Below are 23,614 nucleotides of genomic sequence, written 5' to 3'. Positions count from 1 at the left end.
TAAAATAGATTCAATAAGTGAAATGTGCGAGGGCGCTAACTATTACTTCACGACCTAAATATATCTCTCTTAATTTCCTTTCTGAAAAAAGGCATACCGTATAATAGAATTCATCACCAAACTCATGCATATCACAACATGGGCAATTTTTAAATACTAATTTCACTAAAAGTTTATTTGAATCTGTTATATTATTAATTGGTAAACGATGTGGCTGCATCTAAACCAGTTCAATGTTTAAAAATAGAAGTTCGACTATCATTTTTTGATCAGCAAAACTAAATACCTTTCACTGTAAGACAATCATTGTAAAGATCCTATAAATTAGGCACACACTGTTTGACCAAATTGTTGCCATCGCATCTTGTTTTGAAATTTTGAAATTTTTATTATATACATTTTTTTAGTAAGTGATCATACAACCACCTCCCCCCCCCCCCCCCCCACTGAGCGAAATATTGTTCTGCGCGACTTTCTCATTTTCGGGGTCAAACATCATTATGCTCACTACCCCCCCCCCCCCCCCACCCCCGAGCATAATGATGTTTGACCCCGAAAATGAAAAAGTCGCGCAGAACAATATTTCGCTCAGTGAGGAGGGGGGGGGGGGGGGTGGTTGTATGATCACTTACTAAAAAAATGTATATAATAAATTTTAAAAATCGCCGCCCCCCCCCCCCCCCCCCCCGTGGATCCGCGCCTGGACCTATACATTCTGACTAATGAATATCAGGATTCGCCCGAACTTTTGCAAAAAATAAAATTGAATATCATATAAGCCCCTTTTACTTTTACCAGCTAGAAACCGACCATTCGATGTTGGAACTAACCGTTCCATATTATTTTTTAAAATGTACGTTTTCGCAACAAAAATTGTTCTTTTGAATACGTCATCATCTATTCTTTGTTTTTATCTTCATTTTGTAATGTATTTTCTATTTGAATTGAAAATTCCATTCACATATTCCTCGTAAATGATCAAGGATAATTCTTGAATGATCAGTTATTTCATAAGGATACCTTGAATTAACTTGTATTTTGCCTGTTTATATGCTTATGTATTTAACTATCTTGTTTTTGCTGCTGTTATTTTGGTTTATTCTTACCAAACAGGGCATCATTTAAGACGACCAAATCAAATCGGTGACTCTACCACCCTGTATCAATATCAGAAATAAATAAATAAACATCGAATCGAATGTTGTTATCTTTGTGGTCGAGATCTCCCCGTATACGCGTATTGAGTATAGAAAGGGCGAGTTATATTAACAAGGGTTTGGAACGACTTGTTTACATGCTATGCATGCACATAATTGTGCAATTTCGTTGTTCAGTCTAGACTACGTGTACTTACGCCTACCAATGTCTACGTTATCAAGATTTTCAGCATAATCTGTATCGACGTAAGTAAATGTCTGTGGAAAATGTGGTACGAGATTGCTTCTTAATTTCCTTAATAATCTTGGCTTCCATAATCTGTTGATAAATGCATGCATGGTACTGCTACTACCGCTAGGGCTAGACAGATCTGCTAGTTTTTGACACAACAAAAGTCAACACAACTCGCACTTGCACTCCACTCACTGTTTACAATTACACGGCGTAATTCGCAAGCAAGCGCAAGTTGCATGATGCTATGACTTTGAGCCATAAATCTGGTCTGGATCTGGATCTGGAGCTGGAGCTGGAACTGTAAAACTAAAACTTAAAGTCAAAAGGAAGTGCAGTGCAATATGGTATTTTGTTAGCGAATAACGTTTGTAGAAAATGATGACCCTGGCTTTAGCATTTACTTTAGGCTTCAAAGATTAGATCATTTAAATTGGTCTGATTCAGTCAATCACACTTGTGAGTGTGACACTGACAGACTGACACTAGTAGGGTGTCTGAACGATTTTTCAATTTTCAATTTGGGATCGTTTTTCACCATTTTTGTTTGATATTTGAATAAAAAATGTTATCAGAATAATACATTTCAAATTTCAAGTCTCCCCGATGTTTCTATCAAAAGTTACAGCCCCTCCAACACGCTGGTATATTCATATCATTTTGGTCAAAATCGACGAAAAAGACGTCCACGCAGAGTGATGTTGTTTTGCTAAATTTAGCCAAACAGCTGTATCGCGCGATATGCAAGCGTATGCATATCGTACGCATGCTGCTAAGCCAATCCGCGACTTGCAGCTTGAGCTACGCTGTCTCCGCGACATGTGCGATTGACTAGTATGGTTGGCGTTCGTCGCACAATAAACCCGGAAGTGAATGCACGTTATAGTCAATGGCAATATCGCGGAGACAACGCACGTTGTCTCCGCGATATTGCCATTGACTATAACGTGTATTCACTTCCGGGTTTATCGAGGGAATTGCCAACCATAATTTCAGTCACTATAATGTGTAATTGAATTTGGGGTTTCGTTCGTGCGCGGAGATGTTACGCGATGTAACCATGGTTTGGACTGAGCGGAGCGCACGCCTCCTAATTAGCTGATCCACCAAATAGCGAGAAGGGTATTTTTAAACTGTTATCAGTTGTGATCCCTGGGGGCTAGCGAAAATATAATCACATAGAATTGTTCCTTAGGACTGGGACTACTTATCGATCGGGGCGTCATATCTCAAAAGTGACAAACCTCAGAGTTAGCCAGGACACAATGTTTAAATTGCTGTTTTGACCAAGATATTTTTAGAATTTCGGGGGCTACGCCCCTTTGGAAATATTGGAATTCACCTGCTCTTTCATATGACACCTCATTCATTGATTATCACCTTCAGGATCACAACTGATAAAGGTTTGAATCTCGATTTGAAAAAAAAAAATTGACTTTTTTTGCATGGTCGCGCAATGCACGTAGGCTGCATAGGGATGCGTGTAATCTCTATGGGAAGAATTTTAGCACACAACATCGGGTGCGCGATCAGACACCCTAACACTAGTCTAGACCTAGTGACTAGCAAGTTTTTGCACGGCGATGCAGGTGCTGACTACGGCCCTTTGTACAGGGTATTTAAATGAACTCGCTACCCTGTACTAGCTCAACTCCCGATGCTAATACAGCTGAATACCGTCGTAGATTTGGACGCTACATGTGCGACCCCCTGCGAAGATTAGTGTTGTAGAACTTAGAAGGCCGCGTCGCCGGTTGCGAAAACTCGCTACTGACAGTGACAGTCAGTGGCAGTGCTACTAACTATAGTACTACTCTAGTGCTACACTGCTAAGCCTAATGATGTAATGATAAAAAGATGCGTGAGTGCAGTGTCTGTCAAGCAGACATTCAGCTAACTCCAGGGAGCTCCGCATAGGAAAACGATTCAAACAGCAGGTTGGGTCACATTTTTTGAAATGTGAAGAAGTAGTAATTACAATTTTGACTTGGGCTACACAGTTACAATGTTTTTTGACTCCTCTGGGCATCCATTCAATCACTTGAAATTATAACTTGAAAAATCTTTGATGGAAAAAAGGGTGATACCTCGTCATACCTACCCCATTTCATCCCATATTTTACAGGATGTATATCGTCAAATCAAAATGGCGATGAAAAAGTACGCATGCGCAGCCACTACTGCGCATGCATACTTTTTTGCCGCCATGTTGGGATGAATTGGGTAAGGATGAGGAATCACCCTTTTACCCATCAAAGACTTCTTCAAATTATAATTTCAAGTGGTTGAACGGATGCTCAAAGGAGTCGAAAAACAATGTAAGTCAAAATTATAAGTAATACTACTTCTTTACATTTCAAAAAAATCTGACCAAACATGCTGTTTGAATCGTTTGCGTATGCAGGCTCTGGAGCTTAGGCAGTAGAGCTCCCTGGAGTTACATTCAGCATGTTTCTACTGTGTACATGAGACCCGGAAACAAAAGGGCTTGCTAAACCGTTGTGGGAAAGTAGTTACTATAATTAATCAAATGTTGGAATTTTCAGGAGATGAAATTACAACACATGTGACATGTACAATTTTTTTTCTTTCCCCATATCTATTTCAGACTGTTTATCTGGGTGTCTTCATTTTTTATGCTGCGTCTTCATTCTTTATGGTGCACAAAACGTGAAAGCCTAAAAACTGTTTTTGTTCCACAAAAAGGAGAGATCCAATAAGATCCATGTACAAGAAACCAGAAATTTGAAATTAATCTCATCAAGGAAACGGCATCATCATAATCAAGAATGCCTACTACTACAGCAGGGCAGCTTCCCATGCCCCCTCTCCAGACCTATGTGGCCATCAGCTTTCTGTTCCTAGCTTGGTCTGTTCTACAAGCCAGAGAAGGACTGTCCTTACTAGAGACCATGCAGGCTGGCACTGAGAAAGGTCATGAGGGTTTAAGTTCTGTTCAGGAGTCTCTGATCAACCCGATCACTGGCGAACCAGATAAGGGGGAAAGTTCTAATGACGGACTGGAGAAGCTTCTAGGTGAGATGCTGTTTCATCTTGTTATTTCGTTCTTGTATTTTTCTCTCAGCTTACATGTATCATTTGATATGTTTCCAGTTATAATCGTCCTACTTGTGTCATTTTCTTTCAATGATTTTATGAATTATAACTATTGAAAGTACGGCAACAAATTCAGAGAATATAGTTAGCCTCGAAGGAGTGTAAAAACTGGGGACTTATACGGTTATGGGGAAGTAATTTTTCATAGTAGACTCCTATAAGATTTTAAAATATGAGATAGTTAGATAAAGCTGTTTTTTATTTTGAATTTTATGGAAAAAAGGAAATGAAACTTTGATGCTAGCATTTTCTCTTCTGTCCCTTCATAAATGAATTTGTAAATAAATATTAATTTCAAATGAGTTCTTTATCATTTTATATCCTTTTAACTCTTTTTCAAAGTTTTCAACAAAAACAATACTTCTTAGATTGAGAGTTTCTGAGGTATTCAATTGTCCAGAGTGGCTATTTCAAATTCTGTATGATGTATAAATCATGTAAATGTATCTTTCATAGGTATTAAACCTGGAGAGTTGGATTCATATAACACCTATTCACTGGGATCTCGTGGAGACCAGACTCCCGAAGGAACCCCTGCATCGTCTCCAGCGACGAGTCCTTACGATGGATACCTCTCAGGATCAAAACCAGGTCCTGGTCCAGACCCTGTCTCTCCTCTAGATGGCGGTGAAGGCATGCAAAGGATTCATGATCAGGAAGGTGTTATGCCTAGTCCAGAGCAAATTGAAGAAGAGATCTTCCGTAGCTTGTCATTTGACTTTGGTATCCATCCTGATGATAGTGACATGGTCAAGATGATGAAACTCATGCTACAAGACTCCCTCTCTGTGGTTGTAAGTAATGCAAATATGGCATGTTTCTCACTTTTCAAAATGTTACTTTAAGCTTGCTTGTAACGAAAATGTGGACATGATTACACTTTACCTTTTTATCTTTTTGTGGTGCCAAGCTTGAAGGTAAAGGCCAGTTTTGGAAATGCCCCCCTCTCAAAAAATTGAACGGAAGCTCTTATTACCAATCATGTGAAAGAATATGTTTTGACTAATACGTGACCATACAAATTTTGCAGAGAAACCGCCTACTAATTAATATATTTGGTAAATTATTATAACTATTTGGACCTGATAGATATAACGCACGTGTCGCGCACGTGTCGCGTAGTCCCATATACATCTTTCTGTGTACAGTGCTTGTAACTTTACCAAGACTGGGCCAAATTTCTTATCATTTTGATGATTCCAGAACCTTGCAGTACACATCAATATGTTGCTAGATGATCAACCTTTCTGATCGATTCCACAACGTTTCTTTCACAATGCAATCGCATGACCATAACTGGTCTTTATAATGCATCTTGAATGCTTTTAATTTTGTGATGTCGCCAAGTAGTGGTGTTTACTTTTCACCCAAAACAACTTTTTAAACATTTTTATGTTTACAGTACATGGTCAAAAGTATGAATAATCACATGGATTCTAAGAGTTAACTCGGACCAGAACTGTTTACACTGCTAAAATGTGTAGATGCTGTATACAGGTTCATGTATGTCAGAGCTTTTATATTTGCTATGAAACAGGAACCTTCATTTGTCAAACCTGATGTATGGGAGTGAAAGTAAATTCCATACATCAGGGTCCACTAACTGTTTTTGGAAGGTGGTCCAAATATTAGTTTTTACATGTGTGCATGAGCCCTATTAATTCACCACTTTGATTTTGATTTGTCCAGGTTGTAATCAACATGGCATTTTGTTGCCTCATCCTCCTGGGCAAGGCTATCCAGTATATTGTGTTCGGCAACCTTCGAGTCATGGAGAGACAGGTAAGACCTTTTATTCAACCTTTTTATATGTTACATCCATATATTGTATCTTGTAAGTGTGCTGCTTCGTCTGCTCTCTATGGTTTATATACTACATTACATCAAGGTTGTTGTACTTATTGTACATCAAGATTCACTAGATCATGCAGATATGTTGTTAAAGAGAAGAAGAAGAAAATGGGTTAGCTCATGTTTAAAGACTTCAAGAAAAATCTTGGATCTAGATTGTAGAAAAGAAAAAAAACAGAATGCTAATACATGAGGCTGACCTTACCTTCCCTAATCATTTATCATTATGACAGCTACAACTTTCAGGCTACTTGTTCCTTAATAAATTTTCTGAAAATATGAAATAGACAGAAATTGGACCTCTTTCTAGTTGTGTTACAGCGTGTGCCCTTGGAATGATTATGAGCACGATGACAATAGACCAATAGTTCATCAAATTCAATGTTCAAATCATTCTTCCGTTGGATAAACAAAGATATCATAAGGAGTTAATGTTATTTCTGACTTTGGGAATTCAAATCGATAGATACTTGTTATGACTTTCCAAATACCGGTATGTGTACATTGTGCATGTATATGGATGAGTGCATTTGATGTATGTGCAGTGTATACACAAACAGAAATGTTATTTTGTATTCAAGGTCAATCAGGCTTTTTTTGCACTCATAAACCAACTACATGACAATGTACAACATTGAGAACAGCAAACCTCTTTTGAAACTCAAGGATTTAATAGTTAGACTGTAGACAAATACATGTGAATACAGTGACCTTCATGGTGTAACATTAACAGATCATGCCTTCTACCTGGTACTGGTTTGTTTGCTTGATACAGTGGAAGTCATTATACCTGTGTCAGAATACATGCTGTTTGTGTATTGAACATAATGGAGACTTTGACCCCACAATCAATAATATGATATTGAACATGTACTGTACCTTCATATTTACAAGTACTGCTTTATTGAAATCCTCTCTTTACATTATATATACCGGTAATGCAACATCAAAAACATGTTGTTGTTGTTTTATTTTGTTGTTGTTGTTTTTTTTACTTGTTTTTTTATAACTTGAAATGCTGTAAAATGATTCATGAATCCAGTACACTCATTAATAGACATGTAACTGTTTCACGACCTGAAAACATACCACTGATTTTTCATGATTATTTTTTACCTTACTAGTATTGTTGATATCTGTCAATCAGAATTTGTGTTTTTGCTTGTGTGGATTTCCTTCTTTGTTTTAAATACCAAAACAAATTGAAGTCATTAGATAAAAAAAAGCTAGATGGGTATTTTGAGATCAGATAAGAAACAATTGTTGGAAAATGGAAATTTACAAAATTATTCTTGATGAAGTAAATAATTTAAAGATAGTACCTCATAATTCAGTGGCCTGATTTTTATTTTGAAATGGTCTGAATCAAACCTGGGCTGATATGGTTCATTAATTTATGAAGCACTCGAAGTCAGGAAAAGAAATGAATCAACTTTAAACTTAAAGATGAGACATCGATACAGTGATGACATGATTTCATTAACTAAGTTACTTAAAGAATTACTTATTATAATAATTCAAACCGGATGAAAAGATTGATACCTGAGTTGACACTCGATAAATGTACATGTACATGTAGTGTGGATCAACAACAGAGTGAGTTGGTATTGACCAAGGTTCATATAGGGCTTCATAAACAATCAACAATGTACATGTATTCTTGTTATTTCCACCATAGTATACCGGTATTAGAATATCTGAATCTATACAGTCCATGTATTTTCCTATATGTTTGCCTCTATCTATTCCATCTCTCTGTTACAATAATTATTGTATATTTCCTGCTAGCATCTTCGTGACAAGCTGTGGAACTTCTCTTTCTACAAGCTCATCGTGGTCTTTGGCGTACTCAATGTTCAGACACTAGAGGAGTTGGTTCTCTGGGTTGGATGGTTTGCTATTCTAGCCTTCCTTCATGGCTTTGCTCAACTGTCCAAGGACAGATTTGAATATGTGAGTACATAACCTCTTTATATTTTCTAAGATATGAGTTCATACATGTAGCTGATCCAATATTTCTTGCAGTTAGAGTTTATCTACCAGCTTATATGGTCTGATATGAATGGAAATGCTTGATTATAAATTAACTAAAACATTTGTGTACATTTTTCTACAGTGTTCATGAAAACTTTGTTTTTTTCATGGAATTAATTTTTAAAAAATTAGCCATTTTTTTTTAAGAGTGCACCCTGTACACACACTTTACTGACCTCTTGCATAAATTGACTCTACTAGAGTTGAAGCAGTGCTTTATATTCCTATGATTTCTACTTCTAATCTGTCTGAATCACCTCCCCCCTTTCTTTGTATGTCTGTCTGTATTCTCCTTTCTCCTGCTCTCTCTCTCTCTCTCTCTCTCTCTCTTTCTTTGTTTCTTTCTTTGTTTCTTTCTCTCTCTCTTTACATTTGCAGGCTTCATGTTTGATAACCTTCTCTTCATTCTTTTTTCACCCCACAGCTTGCCTTCTCTCCGACGACGTCCAGCAAGACACACAGTCTTGTAATCAGTCTACTGTGTCTCATCTTGACTGTGACCTGTGCACTCATGGCCGGTAGCTTCTATCTCTGTTATGAGTTGGACTGGAATCTCCTCTTCTTTATGCTGGCAGAGGTGACAATAAAATAGAACATTTCCTTTAAAGCCTGTCTGTACTAGTTTGGCCAGGGGGGGGGGGTTAGACCACCCTGCAAGGCCACTGACAGGTGGTTATCTCATCAAATCAGCTCTCAATAAACATAACAAAAAGGGGATCATGGGGGACCAATAGACACCGATTAGGCATTGTTTGCTATATAGAGGGCGTAAGAAGCTATAAGTAGTGCAGTGGGGCTTTAATTGAGGGATTGTGAAAGGTGAAAAATGTAATTGTTACCTGAATTTACACATCTTTATACTGTGATACAGAATTCATGTATGAAATATATTTAGTTAGGTGCTTTTGGTAAATAGGGGATACCTGATATTTATTATTTACAATTTCCAAATTGCATATGATGCCTAAGAAATGAATTAGTAGGCCAGTTTATAAATAAGCACATGGTACAAATACCATTTTTGTATCCATAAATCCTTTACCCATGGAGAGGTCCTACATGTAAATTGTTCATATGAGAATGATGGCTCTAAATGTTGTGGAGGTGCCTCATAAAAGCTAGTGTTTCCCCTTTTGAGAAAAATACTTCCTATTATATACCGTAATGTGTAGTATGCACTATGCAATACACTTCTGCATCATGAAGTAATAAGGATTCCCTGATATTCAAGAGTATGTATCCAGTATTCGTGAATCTTTGGATATTATAATGGGTAAAGATAGGCTTTATTTGGGCAGTTATGACTGGACTGGCTTGGTTTCCATCTAGGTTGGTTTTATGTACCATGCATGTGAATATGTTTCAACAAAGTACTACATTTTGAGAGACTACTCAGTATTTCATATGAGAATTCAGAATCAATTATCTAATTTGTTATGTACAGTATTTGGGAATATTATATCAATTTATCATAGGCCCAATAGCTTACATTATTGTATACTTTTTTTCCCTCTCCACATTTCAGTGCATTCTGGTGAGCATTCGTGCTATCTTCGTGCTCGCAAGGTAAGTACACTTGATTTCAATCAGCTGTATCTTCCTGTCTTACCAGCAAGATGTACCTTCTGCCTTTTAATTGTCCTCACGTTGTCATTTTGTATCTATTTCCTGTACTGTGTCAATGGTTTTGTGTCTGTGATGTGGTCACATGTGATGCTCATGTATACAATCATCACTAACTGATCTAATTTTTTCTTTGTAATGTTCGAGCAATTTAACTTAAAGGGCAGTCTCTTTTTTTTTCTCTCTTTTTCTTTTTTTCCATCAGAGAAGTGATTATACATATATGCAGGGAATTTAATTTCTTCTTTGTGTAGAATATGTGTAAAGTAGATTGAAAGTCCTCAATAGAATTGTAAGATATAGAAATAATGCATTGTTTGAGACATCAATGTCAATTAAGAATTGATTAATATGTATAGTGATAATTCCATTTGAAGATGTCAGGTTGATTGTTAACCATTCCCCTTCCCCAAATAGTGATGTGAAAATCAGAATTTTGAAACAACATGTAATCCTCCAGATATAAGCATACTACATCTCGTTTGTGTTTTCTTCAAATTCTTTCAAGATACAACCTTTAAGTTGTATTAATTCTTTATGGATATCCTTTATGGCAGGAAAGCATATACAGTCAAACCTGTCTATAGCGACCACCCAAGGGAAACACAAAAAGTAGTCTTTGTAGACAGGTGGTTTTCATAGACGGGTTCCTTTAGTACATGTTTCAATGAGAAACCATTTTCAAGGGAAACAAAAAATGTTCTTGTTGTAGACAGGTGGTCATTAAAGCAGGTTTGACTGTAGTACCCTTTCATTCTGTTTCTGTGTTCTTGTGTAGGTATGCTATCCACTTGTATGACCTACATCATGAGGGAGTCTGGGAGAACAGAGGGAGTCTTATTTACCACACAGAGCTGGTCCTGGAACTTTTCACCCTTACACTCGATTTTGTGCACCATCTCCACATGCTGGTGAGTTTACCTTTACTAAAATTAATTTCTATTATTTTGAGTGATAAATTCCATGTCAACTGATAATGGTGATGCGTGAAAACTATTGTTTCAAGAAGATGTTTATCAGCAAAAAAGAACGGGTGTTTTGTTATTCCATTATTTCTTGATTTTCTCTATTATTTCATCTCTGTGATTGATGGGACTTATCTGCGCTCTTAAAGGGATAGTTGAGTTCTGTTTTCAGACCGCAAATGCCTTCAAAGTGCATGGATATTGCTCTTATTCTTAGTTATGACATTTATAGTGCCCTTTTAGAACCTAAAATTGCTATGAAGGAAATTTCTGACCCCAAAATGTGTGAAATTTAGCCAATACGATCATACCAATTCAGCGATTTTGATCAAACAAAGATGATTTTGTAATTTAAATATTATTTTCTTTCAAATTTGACTCTCAGCTGTTCATTATCTCACAAAAAAAATTATTTTGTGTAGCGCCCTCTGCAACAGAACTCAATTATCCCTTTAAATTTTGTAAATGTCGAGCTTGTTCCTTGAGAACATTTATATGTGCGTGCCTTCAAAATTTTGCTGGAATCCAATAACAAAAAAGGTGAAATATTGCATCTTGCTATTCAAAGCCTGATTCTGTTATGATTTTCATATAAAAACAATGGAGTTGATTAGATTTTTAATTTTCAATTCTTGGATGATTACTTCTTCATTTTTTATGCCTCCGCCACCGAAGGTGGTGCCGGAGGCATCATGTTTTCGGGTTGTCCGTCCGTACGTCCGTCCGTCCGTCCGTCCGTACGTCCGTCCGTCCGTACGTCCGTCCGTACGTCCGTCCCGTTTGACCGTTATCACAATATCTCAAGAACCATTTAAGATTTAAACTTAAGACTCGGGAATAGTATTTATCACCATAGGAAGACGATCTGATTAGATTTTGGAGTACGTAGGTCAAAGGTCACAGGTCACAGAGGTCAACTTATGAAATTCCTTGTATTGAGTTTGTTAGCGCGATATCTCAAGAACCATTTGAGATTTAAACTTCAAACTTAAGGATAGTATGTATCACCATAGGAAGACGATCTGATTAGATTTTGGAGCACGTATGTCAAAGGTCAAGGGTCACAGAGGTCAACTTATGAAATTCCATACATTGAGATTGTTATCATGATATCTCAAGAACCACTGGAGATTTAAACTTCAAACTTAGTGATAGTGTGTATCACTATAGGAAAACAATCTGATTAGATTTTGGAGCACGTATGTCAAAGGTCAAGGGTCACAGAGGTCAACTTATGAAATTCCATACATTGAGATTGTTATCATGATATCTCAAGAACCACTGGAGATTTAAACTTCAAACTTAGTGATAGTGTGTATCACTATAGGAAAACAATCTGATTAGATTTTGGAGCACGTAGGTCAAAGGTCAAGGGTCACAGAGGTCAACTTATGAAATTCCATACATTGAGATTGTTATCATGATATCTCAAGAACCACTGGAGATGTAAAAACTTCAAACTTAATGATAGTGTGTATCACCATAGGAAGACAATCTGATTAGATTTTGGAGCACGTAGGTCAAAGGTCAAAGGCCACAGCGCACATTATGAATGCAAAAACAGCTTGTGATCGCGTTATCTCAAGAACCGATTGATGGATTCATGCCAAAATTAGGTCATGTTTGTTACTTGCAGAGCCAATGAACTAAGTAGATTCTTGGTTCATAAGGTCAAAGGTCATGGGCCCATTATGTATGCAAAAATAGCTTGTGAACGCATTCTCATTAGAACTGACAGATGGATTACTATTTAACTCGGAACATCTTGCAGAGCCAATGAACTGAGTAGATTTTATGGTCATGAGGTCAAAGATCAAAGGGTCATATATGTATATGAGAAATTGCTTGTAATCACAATATTCTGAGAACCTGTCAATGGATTACCATTGAACGTGAATTCAATTTTTTTTTCTGTTTTGGTTTGTAAAATTGCTCTATAACGGAGGCATCATTTTCGACTGCGCGCAGTCGAATTCCATCTAGTTTTTTTTTGGGGGGGGGGGGGCGTGGTTGCCTGGTGGTAGAAGTAACACATCTCATGCCTGATAAACACCGCCTGAGAAATTACAGGTTTGAAATATTTTGTCTATTGATTTGTTGATAGTTATGGGTGAATGTATTCCTGAGTATGGCGAGCCTGTTGATCTGTATGCAGCTGAGACATCTCTACTATGAGATCCAACGTAGAGTCCAGAGACATAGGAACTACAGAAGGGTGGTTGCTAATATGGAAGCAAGGTGAGTGAGCAGTCAGTATAATGGGGTATTTTAACGATCGCTAATGTTTTCTATTCTATGTATGCTATAGAGTATAGATCCATTTGATTTCTTCTCTGATCTATTGTTGTTACATCCATGGATATAAATGTCTGTATATTTGTATTATGTTTATGTTGAATGTAAAAATGTTATTGGATCAATAACAAAAATTGAAACTAATGGATGAGCAATACTATTGAAGCCAACAAAGTTCTTCCGGTATATCATTCATCAATTTTCTTCATATTTTAACTGTAGAATGCTTTATAACCTTTTCATGGGTTGATACCCAGTTTTTTCCTGTTAATTACTTCTTTTCTACCTCTTCCCCTCCCAATGCATCTTGTTCCTTTGTAATCTTCCAGAGGCACTTGTAATTAAATTCACATCAAATTATTATATATTTAAAAAAACAAACTTAGAATTAACTTTTGTTAACTGGTAGTGTCAACTGTTCTTGTGGCAAAAAATGTAAAAAGTCAATGAACCTTGTGTTTTACAGTATCCTGCTCCATGCACCCATCTTTGCTTAAACCAATACCGTATTTGCCGGCGTATAGGCCGCAGTATTTTTGGAAGAGAAAATATCAAAAAGTCGGGGTGCGGCCTATGCGGCGAAAGAGTAATTTTTTTTTTTTTTTTTTTTTTTTTTTTTTTTTTTTTTTTTTTTAGTTTCGATTTATGGCGCTATGCCTGGCAATGTCTCCCAGCTCAGTAATCAGTGTGTTGACTCACCACTCGGAAACTACAACAACACTAAAATTTGTTACTATTATTTGTGACAAGTTTACAAGCACAAATCAGCGCCTTTAACTGCACCTCGATGTTAAATGAAGGTCCTTCCACGCGTGGGTTTTCGGCAGCAAAACAACAACAACAACAACCAAAAAAAAAACGATTTTTTTTTTTTTTTTTTTTTTTTTTTTTTTTTTTTTTTTTTTTTTTTTTTTTTTTTTTTTTTTTTTTTTTTTTTAAATGTCAAAATCGGGGGTGCGGCCTATGCGGGGGTGCGGCCTTTACGCCGGCAAATACGGTAGGTATAGATTGCACTGATCCCTCCAGTGCTTGATGGTCCTTTTGGAAATTAATTTTGGTTATTTTATTGAATTAGTGTCTGGTGACTTGATTCCTTTTGTTCACATTCCATAGGTTTCCCCGAGCTACTGAAGAAGAGCTTGTAGCAAATAATGATGACTGTGCTATCTGTTGGGAAGAACTGAAAGGAGCTAGGAAGCTTCCATGTAATCATCTCTTCCATGAGTAAGTTATCAATCAATTCAACATCTTTGTTGAATGTGTGTACTTTCATTTAAAAAAAAAACTTAAGTTGTGGAATTTACTATAATGTTTTATTACCTGTAGTTAAGAACTTAGTAATATAATCAGATGATCATTTGGAATGGGGAACATGTGCCACAATTATGAGTTATTTCATAGAAATATTATGAAAAGAAGACACTGTGCTTAAGTTTTGGAGTCATAGATATCATCATATGGCAACAAGAATTCTATGTATCGGGTAAAGCGTTGAAATTGTGAAAGTGAAGAATTTGCAATTTAAGTAAATAGTGGGAGGTGGTTCACCTTCAAATATTATAAATTCTTATTTCTCTCTTTGTCTCTGATCAGTGCATGTCTGCGTTCCTGGTTGGAGCATGAGACATCTTGTCCTACCTGTCGTCAGTCTCTGACCATCCAATCTACCCCATCCCGTCCCACCGCAGGGAGGGGTCCTACTCGAGCAGGGGGGCATGGTGCCAGACCTAATCCAGCTGCAGCTATGATGGGAGGAGGAGAGGCTAGACCTAACCAACCACACAGAAATCACTTCTTTCATTTTGATGGTGAGTAGAGGTCTCTTGTTGGTAAATAATGTTGGTTAAAACCTAGCCATGGAATATCATGACATGCTCCATGACGTATACATTATAAAGAGCCTGAATGGGCCCTGTGACAATGCACTCAAAATTACACATGACAGGAAAAAAGTTGTGTGATGGCACGAAATAATGATTATGTATAATGATCACGCTTTAGCTTGACCATCCATCTGATGACTCAAGAACCTGCTAAGTGATGATCTTTGAATGAGTTTCCATCTTGGTGGTATTGTATTGAAAGTAAAATGTCTCTTCAGCCAATTAAAACTAACCTGTTGCCTACCAGAACATTAGAGAGTGAGAAAATTCAATCTGTAGATGTTTCCGTTACCCTTTGCAGGATCGCGTATATTCAGCTGGCTTCCTAGTTTCTCAGTGGAAGTGACCCATGCACATGTAGTAGGTCCTCAAGCAGCTCATACCTCACAGCTCGATAATATGGTAAGTCAAACTTAAAGGTAACGACTAGTTTTGGAAACGCCCCCCTCTCAAAAAATGAAATCGAAGCTCTTATTACCTATCATTTGAAATAATATGTTTTGACTAATACGTGATGATACAAATTTTGACCAGAAACCGCCTACTAATTGATATATTTGGTATTTTATTATATCTATTTGGACCGGATAGATATCGCGCACGTGTCGCATAGTCCCATATACATCTTTCTGTGTATAGTGCTTGTATTTTTACCAAGACTGGGCTAAATTTCTTATCATTTTGATGATTCCAGAATCTTGCAGTACACACCAATACTTATATGCTAGACGATCAACCGTTTCTGATTGACTCCACAACGTTTCTTTCACAATGCAATTGCATGACCATAACTGGTCTTTATCTTTAATGATATATGTGGATGTAATCCAATGTTAATCCGAGTGAGGATCATACGATGAGGTTTTGAAATGTCTTTGTTGATGCTTGAGTTGTGCATGACTCATCTTCATATAAATTTGAGCTTGCATCCTGTAACCTGTTTTAAACTGCATTGAATTCACCTCTAGTCTTTATGTAGTATCTCTCAAAGTTTGTTAGGTAGAATCTGTGTGGACAAGATGGAGACTGTCCAGATTTTGAACAATTTTACACGTGACATATCACTATAATAGCAGTCTAGCTTCCTTGCAGATTGAAGATTTCCAAAGTTAACTTGATATTGTTGTGATACTACATTTTTATTCTCCTTATTCACCATTTTTTCTTTGATGTGATAGGACATTCTACCAGAATAATTTCAGAATTCCATATGGAAATGGTAAAAAAAAAAATGTTTCAAGTTAGGTGATGTATAATAGTGGTCTCTCTTTTTTCAGTTACTACAACTAACAGTATGATGATGATAACTTTTCTATTGTGTTCTATCTTTTCCCAGGCCAGGCAAGTCAGTCAGATGTTTCCCAATGTACCTACAAGAGCAGTCTTAGAAGACCTTCGTGTGACAAGATCCATTGAAGTGACAGTGGATAATATCCTAGAGGGTAGAGTGGTAAGTCCCTTCAAAGAAAAGAAAACCCATTATTAGGTGCTGGATATACAGATCTTTAAGGATGGGATAAGCATATGATGTACAGTGTTACCCAAAATAAAAAATAAGTTGCAGTGTAATTGTATAGAATTCAATCATCCATTAGTGCCGTTGTTCAGTTGTTCTATTATAGACATTAACAACATGACGGGACATAAGGAAATCATTGTCAGTATTGCATTTAATTTAATTTTTGAAGAGGCAATGAACTGGAACAATTTTTTTGTTTATCAAAGTGAGCATGATATTGGATAAGGAAATCATTGTCAGTATTGCATTTAATTTAATTTTTGAAGAGGCAATGAGCTGGAACAATTTTTTTGTTTATCAAAGTGAGCATGATATTGATTTTAGCTATTCAGTAGTGATTTATTTTAAAGACTATGAAACAGAAAAATTATGTAGGTACATTTTAATTTCATTTTCTAGTGGAATTTTGCATTGCTATTCTTGTAAATATAACTTGAAAAACACTGAAAACATTATTTGATTTTTCCTCTGAAATGCCTTTACTAGACAACGATTGGAATGGTTGGTGATAACAATGCAGAGGCTACAGACCAACCAGCCCAAGCGCCTCCAGGAACCTTCCAAGCCTTCCAACCTAACCAAGCAGAAGATGTAGATGAGGATGGTGGATTACTCTACAGACAGGCTAGGCATCATAGAGGAGAAGAGGAGGAGGGTCCTAGTGATATCACCACCAGAGGAATGGAAGGATCAGAGGATAACGCTGCTAATTGGACCAGGCCGGAGTCTGGGTAGGCTTCCTTATAGTTATACATACAATATTCTGTTCTTATGCAGCACATATCACATCATGCTATAATGTCTCTATACACATCCATCTTGCTTTGGTAGTTATTACCCTGGTTTAATCTTAGTAGAGTAATGAAGCTGTGACATCATAAGAATCTATTTTTAGAATTTCTCAAATTTTTCTTCATTTTCCAAAAGACCATCAAAAATAATGTCCAAATGTCGAAAACCAATTAAAAAGGTTAAGTATTGGTTAGATATTACCATCTGAATAAAAAGATTTATGAAAAGATTTATTATGATTATTTCTATTATCCATTTTAACAGCGCATCTAACTTGGATTCCGCAGCAGGAACACCTGAGTCGGATCTTAGTAGTGGCTTCCCAAGTTATTCTAGTCGATTCTCTAAATCATCTTCAGAAAGAGAAACGATCCTTAGACAACGGAAAGAAAAGCTTTTACAGCTAGCCAGAAGGTGAGATAGATAGACTTTAGAGAGAGAGAGAGAGACAGACAGAGAAGGGGAAACAGGAGGGTAAAGAGCTGTAGAGACAGAGTGAGAGAGAGACACAGAAACTGAAGGAGATAGAGAAGGGAAAACAAGACATACAAATAGAGGAAGTTGGTAACAAACTGTTGGTGGTGATTGGTGATATCCTTTCTTTATGTGTGTGAAATTCTTTTAGAAAACTTTTCCTTAATGAGATATTTTAAGAACTCCCTTAATGTAAATTCCATTCAACAATTATCCATAACTTCCGTTTTTTCCAGAAAATTTCAAGACAAGCAGTTGAGGGAATCTTCAGCTGAGACTCAGCAGGGAACATCCCATTCACAACCATCAACGTCATCGACGTATTCTGCCCCACCATCAGCAGCAAGCCAGGAGACATCAGCAACGAGGCATGCTCCAGATTCAACCTCTGTACTCCACCCATCCGCTAACCATTCACTTCTGTTTTTCCGTGCTTCAGGGAGTAACGCAGCTGGTAATGAGAGGCAGAGGGTTAGGGCAGCTGCATTGGAGGCAGCCCTTCGTAGACTGCAGCAACAGCAGAGACCCATATGAGTGGCTGGCTGGCTGGACTAGCTCATGAGTCATTTGGGGATTATTGCACAATTGAACTTTTTTTGCCTGCGTGACATCGGATATTGCCAGAAGGTTCCATATGTATACTTATTCGCCATCATGTTGTGATTAATACAGGTCTGAAACGACTCTATTGGTTGATTTCACAGTTCCTGCAATGAATTTAAGGTACCAACTTTGTACAAAGTGAGCTTTAAGTTTTCAAATTACATGGTCCATGGAAATACAGATACAAATTCTTTCTCGTGGCTCAGATGGTAAAATACAACAAAGATAGTCTGTTTACCGGTAATGCTATGATAGCAGTTGAAAGCTGAATTAAAGATAAACTCCAGTACTGGTAAAAAAAAAAAATAATTCTCACAGAATCAAACGAAACTTACACTGAATGTTCAAGATTACAAATAAATGACATGTGCCAAACAATTTTGGAAGAAAATGTATACTGGCTGAGTAATGAGCATAGAAAGACAAAGAAATCAAGGTAGTACTAGCCCCGACACCATGTGTGTTGTCCCATATATAGCTTTCTATGTGAGTGCTTGTTACTTTACCAAGACTCGGTCAAATTTATTATGATTTTGATGACTCCAGAACCTTGCAGTGCACACCAATACTTACATGCTACATGATCAACTGTTTCTGATCCTTGCCACACCTTTTCTTTCACAATGCAATCGCATTACCAGTACTAAAGTTTATCTTTAAGCTGAATGATTTTTGTATGGACTTGGAAGAGATATTATCGGCTATCAGACGAGAAATGGTATACACTTTGAAAATATGTGTACTTTACCAGGCAAAGCTTTGTCTATATGAAGCAAGTAAGATTATATGACATGTGAAGTAATATTTGTTTACATTTATTGGAAAATCATTGATCCAGTTGGAAGAATGCAGCAATAAGTATGCAGGACTCGGCTCCTGATTCAACTGACTTACTGAATATTTAATCGCATCTAGAGTAATTTATAAAGTCAGAGACGTGCAACATTCTGCATATAGATGTGCAGCATAGGATATTACACATGCAAACTTGCATGTTGTATAATTGTAGGGTTAAAGCTTTTTTACCACATTAGGTACATGTATGGATATTTGAGTCGTGCATTACGTATCATTGCATTAAACAAAAGATTTAGAGGTACCTCTGCATAAAGCTGATGCAAGTAACACATAGGTTATTATGCCATAACTAAATGTTGTCTGTAGCAGACTGTCAATCTACCGTATTTGCCGGCGTAAAGGCCGCACTATTTTTGGAAGAGAAAATATCAAAGAGTTTGGGTGCGGCCTTTACCGCGAAAGAGTAAAAAAAAAAAAAAAGTAAGTCAAAACCAGCACGAATTTGCACATATGGGACTACGAACGGTACAATAAATATACTACTATGATACAGGACATTTCCACACATCTTACCGACAATTTTATCTTGCATTGTTGACATGAAGACGAAAAAATAAACTTCCAAAAACAACATCTGCCGATAGATCTTGATCTAAGTTCGTGCCAATGCATTGCAAAAGTAAAAGAATGGCCCGTTTAACGGAGCTGCCGCAAAGCGTCCAGCATGCGAAGTCGCCATTTTCAATCCATTTCAATGTATACATAAGAGAAAACTGCAAGCTATGGTATCAGTGCGGCAAATACGGTAGTCAGAACTCTTAATGTGTGTAAACTGAAGTTAATAGTTGAGTTCTGTTGCAGAGGGCGCTACACAAATTATTTTTTTTGTGAGATAATGAAAAACTGAGTGTCAAATTTGAAAGAACATAATATTTAAATGACAAAATCATCTTTGTTTGATCAAAATCGGTTCAGAGACGGCTGAAATATAACGATTTCTAATACTTGTGTACCAACACAAAAATTAGATACTGGTATTTCGAAAAATTTGAAAAAAACGTTGAAAAAACGAAATAGCACCTTTTAGATTTTAGTGGCATTTTCATGTTGCACAACCAGCCGGCCCATGTATTGTTATTTTTAATTAAATAATTAATTAACAGTCACCATGTTTTTTTTAAAGTGGAGCTGAATTGGTATGCTCGTATTGGCTAAATTTCACACATTTTGGGGTCTAAAATTACCTTCATAGCAATTTTAGATTCTAAAAGGGCACTAGAAATGTCATAGATAAGAATAAGAGCAATAACCATGCACTTTGAAGGCATTTGCGGTCTGAAAACAGAACTCAACTATCCCTTTAGGTTCATCTCAAGGCGATGACACCTATATTCAGACACTTTGTACATGTATAAATGAAAGGTTGTTAGCCTGATAATGAATGATGCATGAAAGTCAACCCTATGTTATTTCATACAGTGACTAGTGTCTCTGCTTTGAGTATGCCAGTATTGTAAAAATACAGGTGAAAGCTGTTTTGATGAGTTGACTTGTACATTATTTATAAATTTATGGATTGAATCTATGAACAACAAATAATTTTATGCCCATTTTTTTTTTAGCTGGATGAAATTAGTTATTAGTTTAAAGTTTAAACAATTTTGGGAGACTTAAAAACTTTATATTTTTAAGTTTTTATGGAAATCAGAGATTTTTCTTTTATTTTGGAATGACATTTACCTGTATGTACTATTGACTGGCTGAGTTGGAGGCTTATCATATCTGTAATTTCTAAGGATGTGAACTTATATTTTACATAGTATTTTCTGTAGTTAGGGTCCATTTTTGGAACCTCGTGTAATCATCGCAATATATTAAAATGCTCATAATGCTTATACATAAAATGTATCATGGCTATTTGTAAGATATTGAACTTTTATTTCGATTCAAATTTACTCTGTTTTCTCATTTTGCTTGTGCACTTACCAGTACATTTCTATAATACAGTATGTTCATTGTTCATATGTTTCCAAGATTATGTACATGTATATAAGAAGCACCATTTTGAATATATAATAGGTTGAGGAATATAAGCAGTATCATTAGTAAAAACGGCATCACATTACAATGCTTTATTCTTTGCTACCTTTTGTTTCTGTTTGAGTTTGTGGCTAATTATATTGATTTCTGTTTTTATGTTATAGATGCTTTGTCTATAACATTTATCAATGTTTTGTAGAGTGTTCATTTAATAGGGAAATGTGCTGCATTCCGTAAAAAGAGTATAAACATGAACTTGCAAAATTATTGTTCATTTTCCACTTAAGACTAAACCTGTACCCTATGGCAGTGTGTTTTCACTTACACACTCGCAAATAAACGTTTGCATAAGAACATAAAAATGTATAATGTGTTATGAATTTATGTAAAAGAAAAAAAAATTATACACAAACTATATTGAGTGAGTAGACTACACATGGTGTCATTAATTACAAGGATATGGGTAACATTGAATACAAATACGTATCTAGTATGCATCAATATAAGGTGCTTTGTAAGGGATAGCAGTCATGATATGAATATGAATAAAATAGGTGTACATTATTTGACTTTTGTGTATGATCATACATACTGTATTCATTTGTGTTATGGATCAACATACATTTAGCTTTTAATAGGACTGGTCATGGCTTTAATTTGTTGCTGTATCATTTATTAATTTCTAGATATTTTGTTTATATTGAAGGGTTTCTAAACAATTTTGTTTGGAATGCTTGAGTGCAGAACAAGGACATGTGTCAAGTAATGAATTCACCAAAATGCAGACTTACATGGTTATTCTACCTTTAAAAACACAGTGTACACACTATGAATATGACGGACATAGAAAGTGGACAAAATATACAGTTCCTCAGGTAGACAAAGGAACACCCCTTCACTGCTATTATGTAAAAAGGTGAATATGCGACACCTGTTCTACACATGTTTACATAATAGCAGTGAAGGGATGTTCCTTTGTCTACCTGAGGAACTGTATATTTTGTCCGCTTTCTTTGTCAGTCATATTCATAGTGACATCGTTTGGTTGTTTTTGTATTTATGACTGAATTGTATCATGCAATCTTATTGCTTTTCATTGAATTTCAATGCTGTGAATTTTCAATTTCAGAGATTCTCATTGATGCCCATTTCCTGTATTCTAATGGATTTTTTTTTCCTTTCCGAATTTGGCTTTGAAAAAGCTAGTAGTTATGTGTGTAAATATGAAAGAGTATAAAAAAAGAGATAGCATTATATCTAGTAGTTTAATATATAACATACACTATGAATATGACGGACAAAGAAAGCGGACAAAATATACAGTTCCTCGGGTAGACAAAGGAACATCCCTTCACTGCTATTATGCAAAAAGGTGAATATGCATGCGACACCTGTTCTACACATTTTTCATAATAGCAGTGAAGGGATGTTCCTTTGTGTACCTGAGGAACTGTATATTTTGTCCGCTTTCTTTGTCAGTCATGTTCATAGTGATAATCTTGTGACAATTTGTTTAACACATTCTGAAAAATATATAATTTTTGATAACCTACATTATTTGTTTTCCTGCTCCCCTCAGTCATATCTTCTTTTATTTCATCATTGTGTTCAATGCAAAGAGAAAATATTTAAATGGAGTGAATTAAAGAAGCATTATATCCCTGATATTTGTTTTCTTCATGTGTGAATTCATTTTGCAGTGTGATTGTGTAATTTATTCACCTACTCCATAAGAGAGCAATTTTTATAAGTTTCATCTTTTTTTTTTCTTTCCCCCATTGGTGTAGTATTTTCACGACTATCTGGAGAGCAATATATCATTGTGTGCCTGGCCAGAGGAATATTAACTTGTCTGATGGAAGGCACGATTGTATGTTTGTTTGGGCGCAAATAATAAGAAAATGTTTTTGTGGCCTCCTGCTGTGCATAAACACTGTTGCACTCTTGCAAACAACATTCTAAAACATTTCTTACAAACCAAGGAGAATTTTTTTCTTCAGAACTTATGAGCCTTGAAGAGGGCTGGTATGTTCCCCTTTTTTCTCCCCCCCCCCCCCCCCCCTCTCTCTCTCTCTCTCTCTCTCTCTGCTCTATCTTGTTCTCTCCTGCTCTTTAGCATTGCATCTCTTGCTCTCCTTGTGTATCTTCCTCTCCTTTTTAAATCCATTTATTCCAAGTTCTTATTTTCTATATATCTTCTATTCCACTACACACAACCCAAGTTAATGTAG

The 23,614-nt window shown here is 36.3% G+C and overlaps 1 protein-coding gene across 3 annotated transcripts; it reads left to right on the top strand.

Annotated features, from left to right (window-relative positions):
• The first annotated feature begins 1,277 nt into the window (after window positions 1-1,277).
• On the top strand, window positions 1,278-18,860 carry LOC587600 (E3 ubiquitin-protein ligase AMFR). Of its 3 annotated transcripts, none has more exons than XM_030975652.1 (16): window positions 1,278-1,403; window positions 3,998-4,425; window positions 4,963-5,300; window positions 6,196-6,288; window positions 8,146-8,310; window positions 8,816-8,968; window positions 9,917-9,957; window positions 10,793-10,925; window positions 13,084-13,217; window positions 14,388-14,498; window positions 14,868-15,082; window positions 15,459-15,559; window positions 16,494-16,607; window positions 17,163-17,407; window positions 17,733-17,882; window positions 18,179-18,860. In XM_030975652.1, the coding sequence occupies exons 2-16, from the start codon at window positions 4,179-4,181 to the stop codon at window positions 18,474-18,476; spliced, it is 2,538 nt and encodes an 845-aa protein (XP_030831512.1). In that variant the 5' UTR covers window positions 1,278-1,403; window positions 3,998-4,178; the 3' UTR covers window positions 18,477-18,860. The 3 variants fall into 3 exon arrangements, with proteins under 3 accessions (XP_030831512.1, XP_030831514.1, XP_030831513.1); XM_030975654.1 differs by having other exon boundaries at window positions 1,284-1,429; XM_030975653.1 differs by lacking the exon at window positions 1,278-1,403 and adding an exon at window positions 1,664-1,736.
• Window positions 18,861-23,614: the final 4,754 nt, after the last annotated feature.

The sequence above is a fragment of the Strongylocentrotus purpuratus genome, unplaced genomic scaffold, assembly GCF_000002235.5.
Source record: "Strongylocentrotus purpuratus isolate Spur 01 unplaced genomic scaffold, Spur_5.0 spur5_scaffold_8, whole genome shotgun sequence".
In the NCBI taxonomy this organism is placed as follows: Eukaryota; Metazoa; Echinodermata; class Echinoidea; order Camarodonta; family Strongylocentrotidae; genus Strongylocentrotus; species Strongylocentrotus purpuratus.
The sequence above is the reverse complement of the archived record's forward strand: the minus strand, read 5'-3'. Positions and strand labels throughout refer to the sequence as shown.

Excerpts from the sequence above, each read along its gene's own strand:
- LOC587600 (XM_030975652.1), top strand. The coding sequence starts at position 4,179 with ATGCCTACTACTACAGCAGGGCAGCTTCCCATGCCCCCTCTCCAGACC. Across the intron at positions 15,560-16,493 it reads CCTCACAGCTCGATAATATG|GCCAGGCAAGTCAGTCAGAT; the intron begins GTAAGTCAAACT and ends ATCTTTTCCCAG. Across the intron at positions 16,608-17,162 it reads ATATCCTAGAGGGTAGAGTG|ACAACGATTGGAATGGTTGG; the intron begins GTAAGTCCCTTC and ends TGCCTTTACTAG.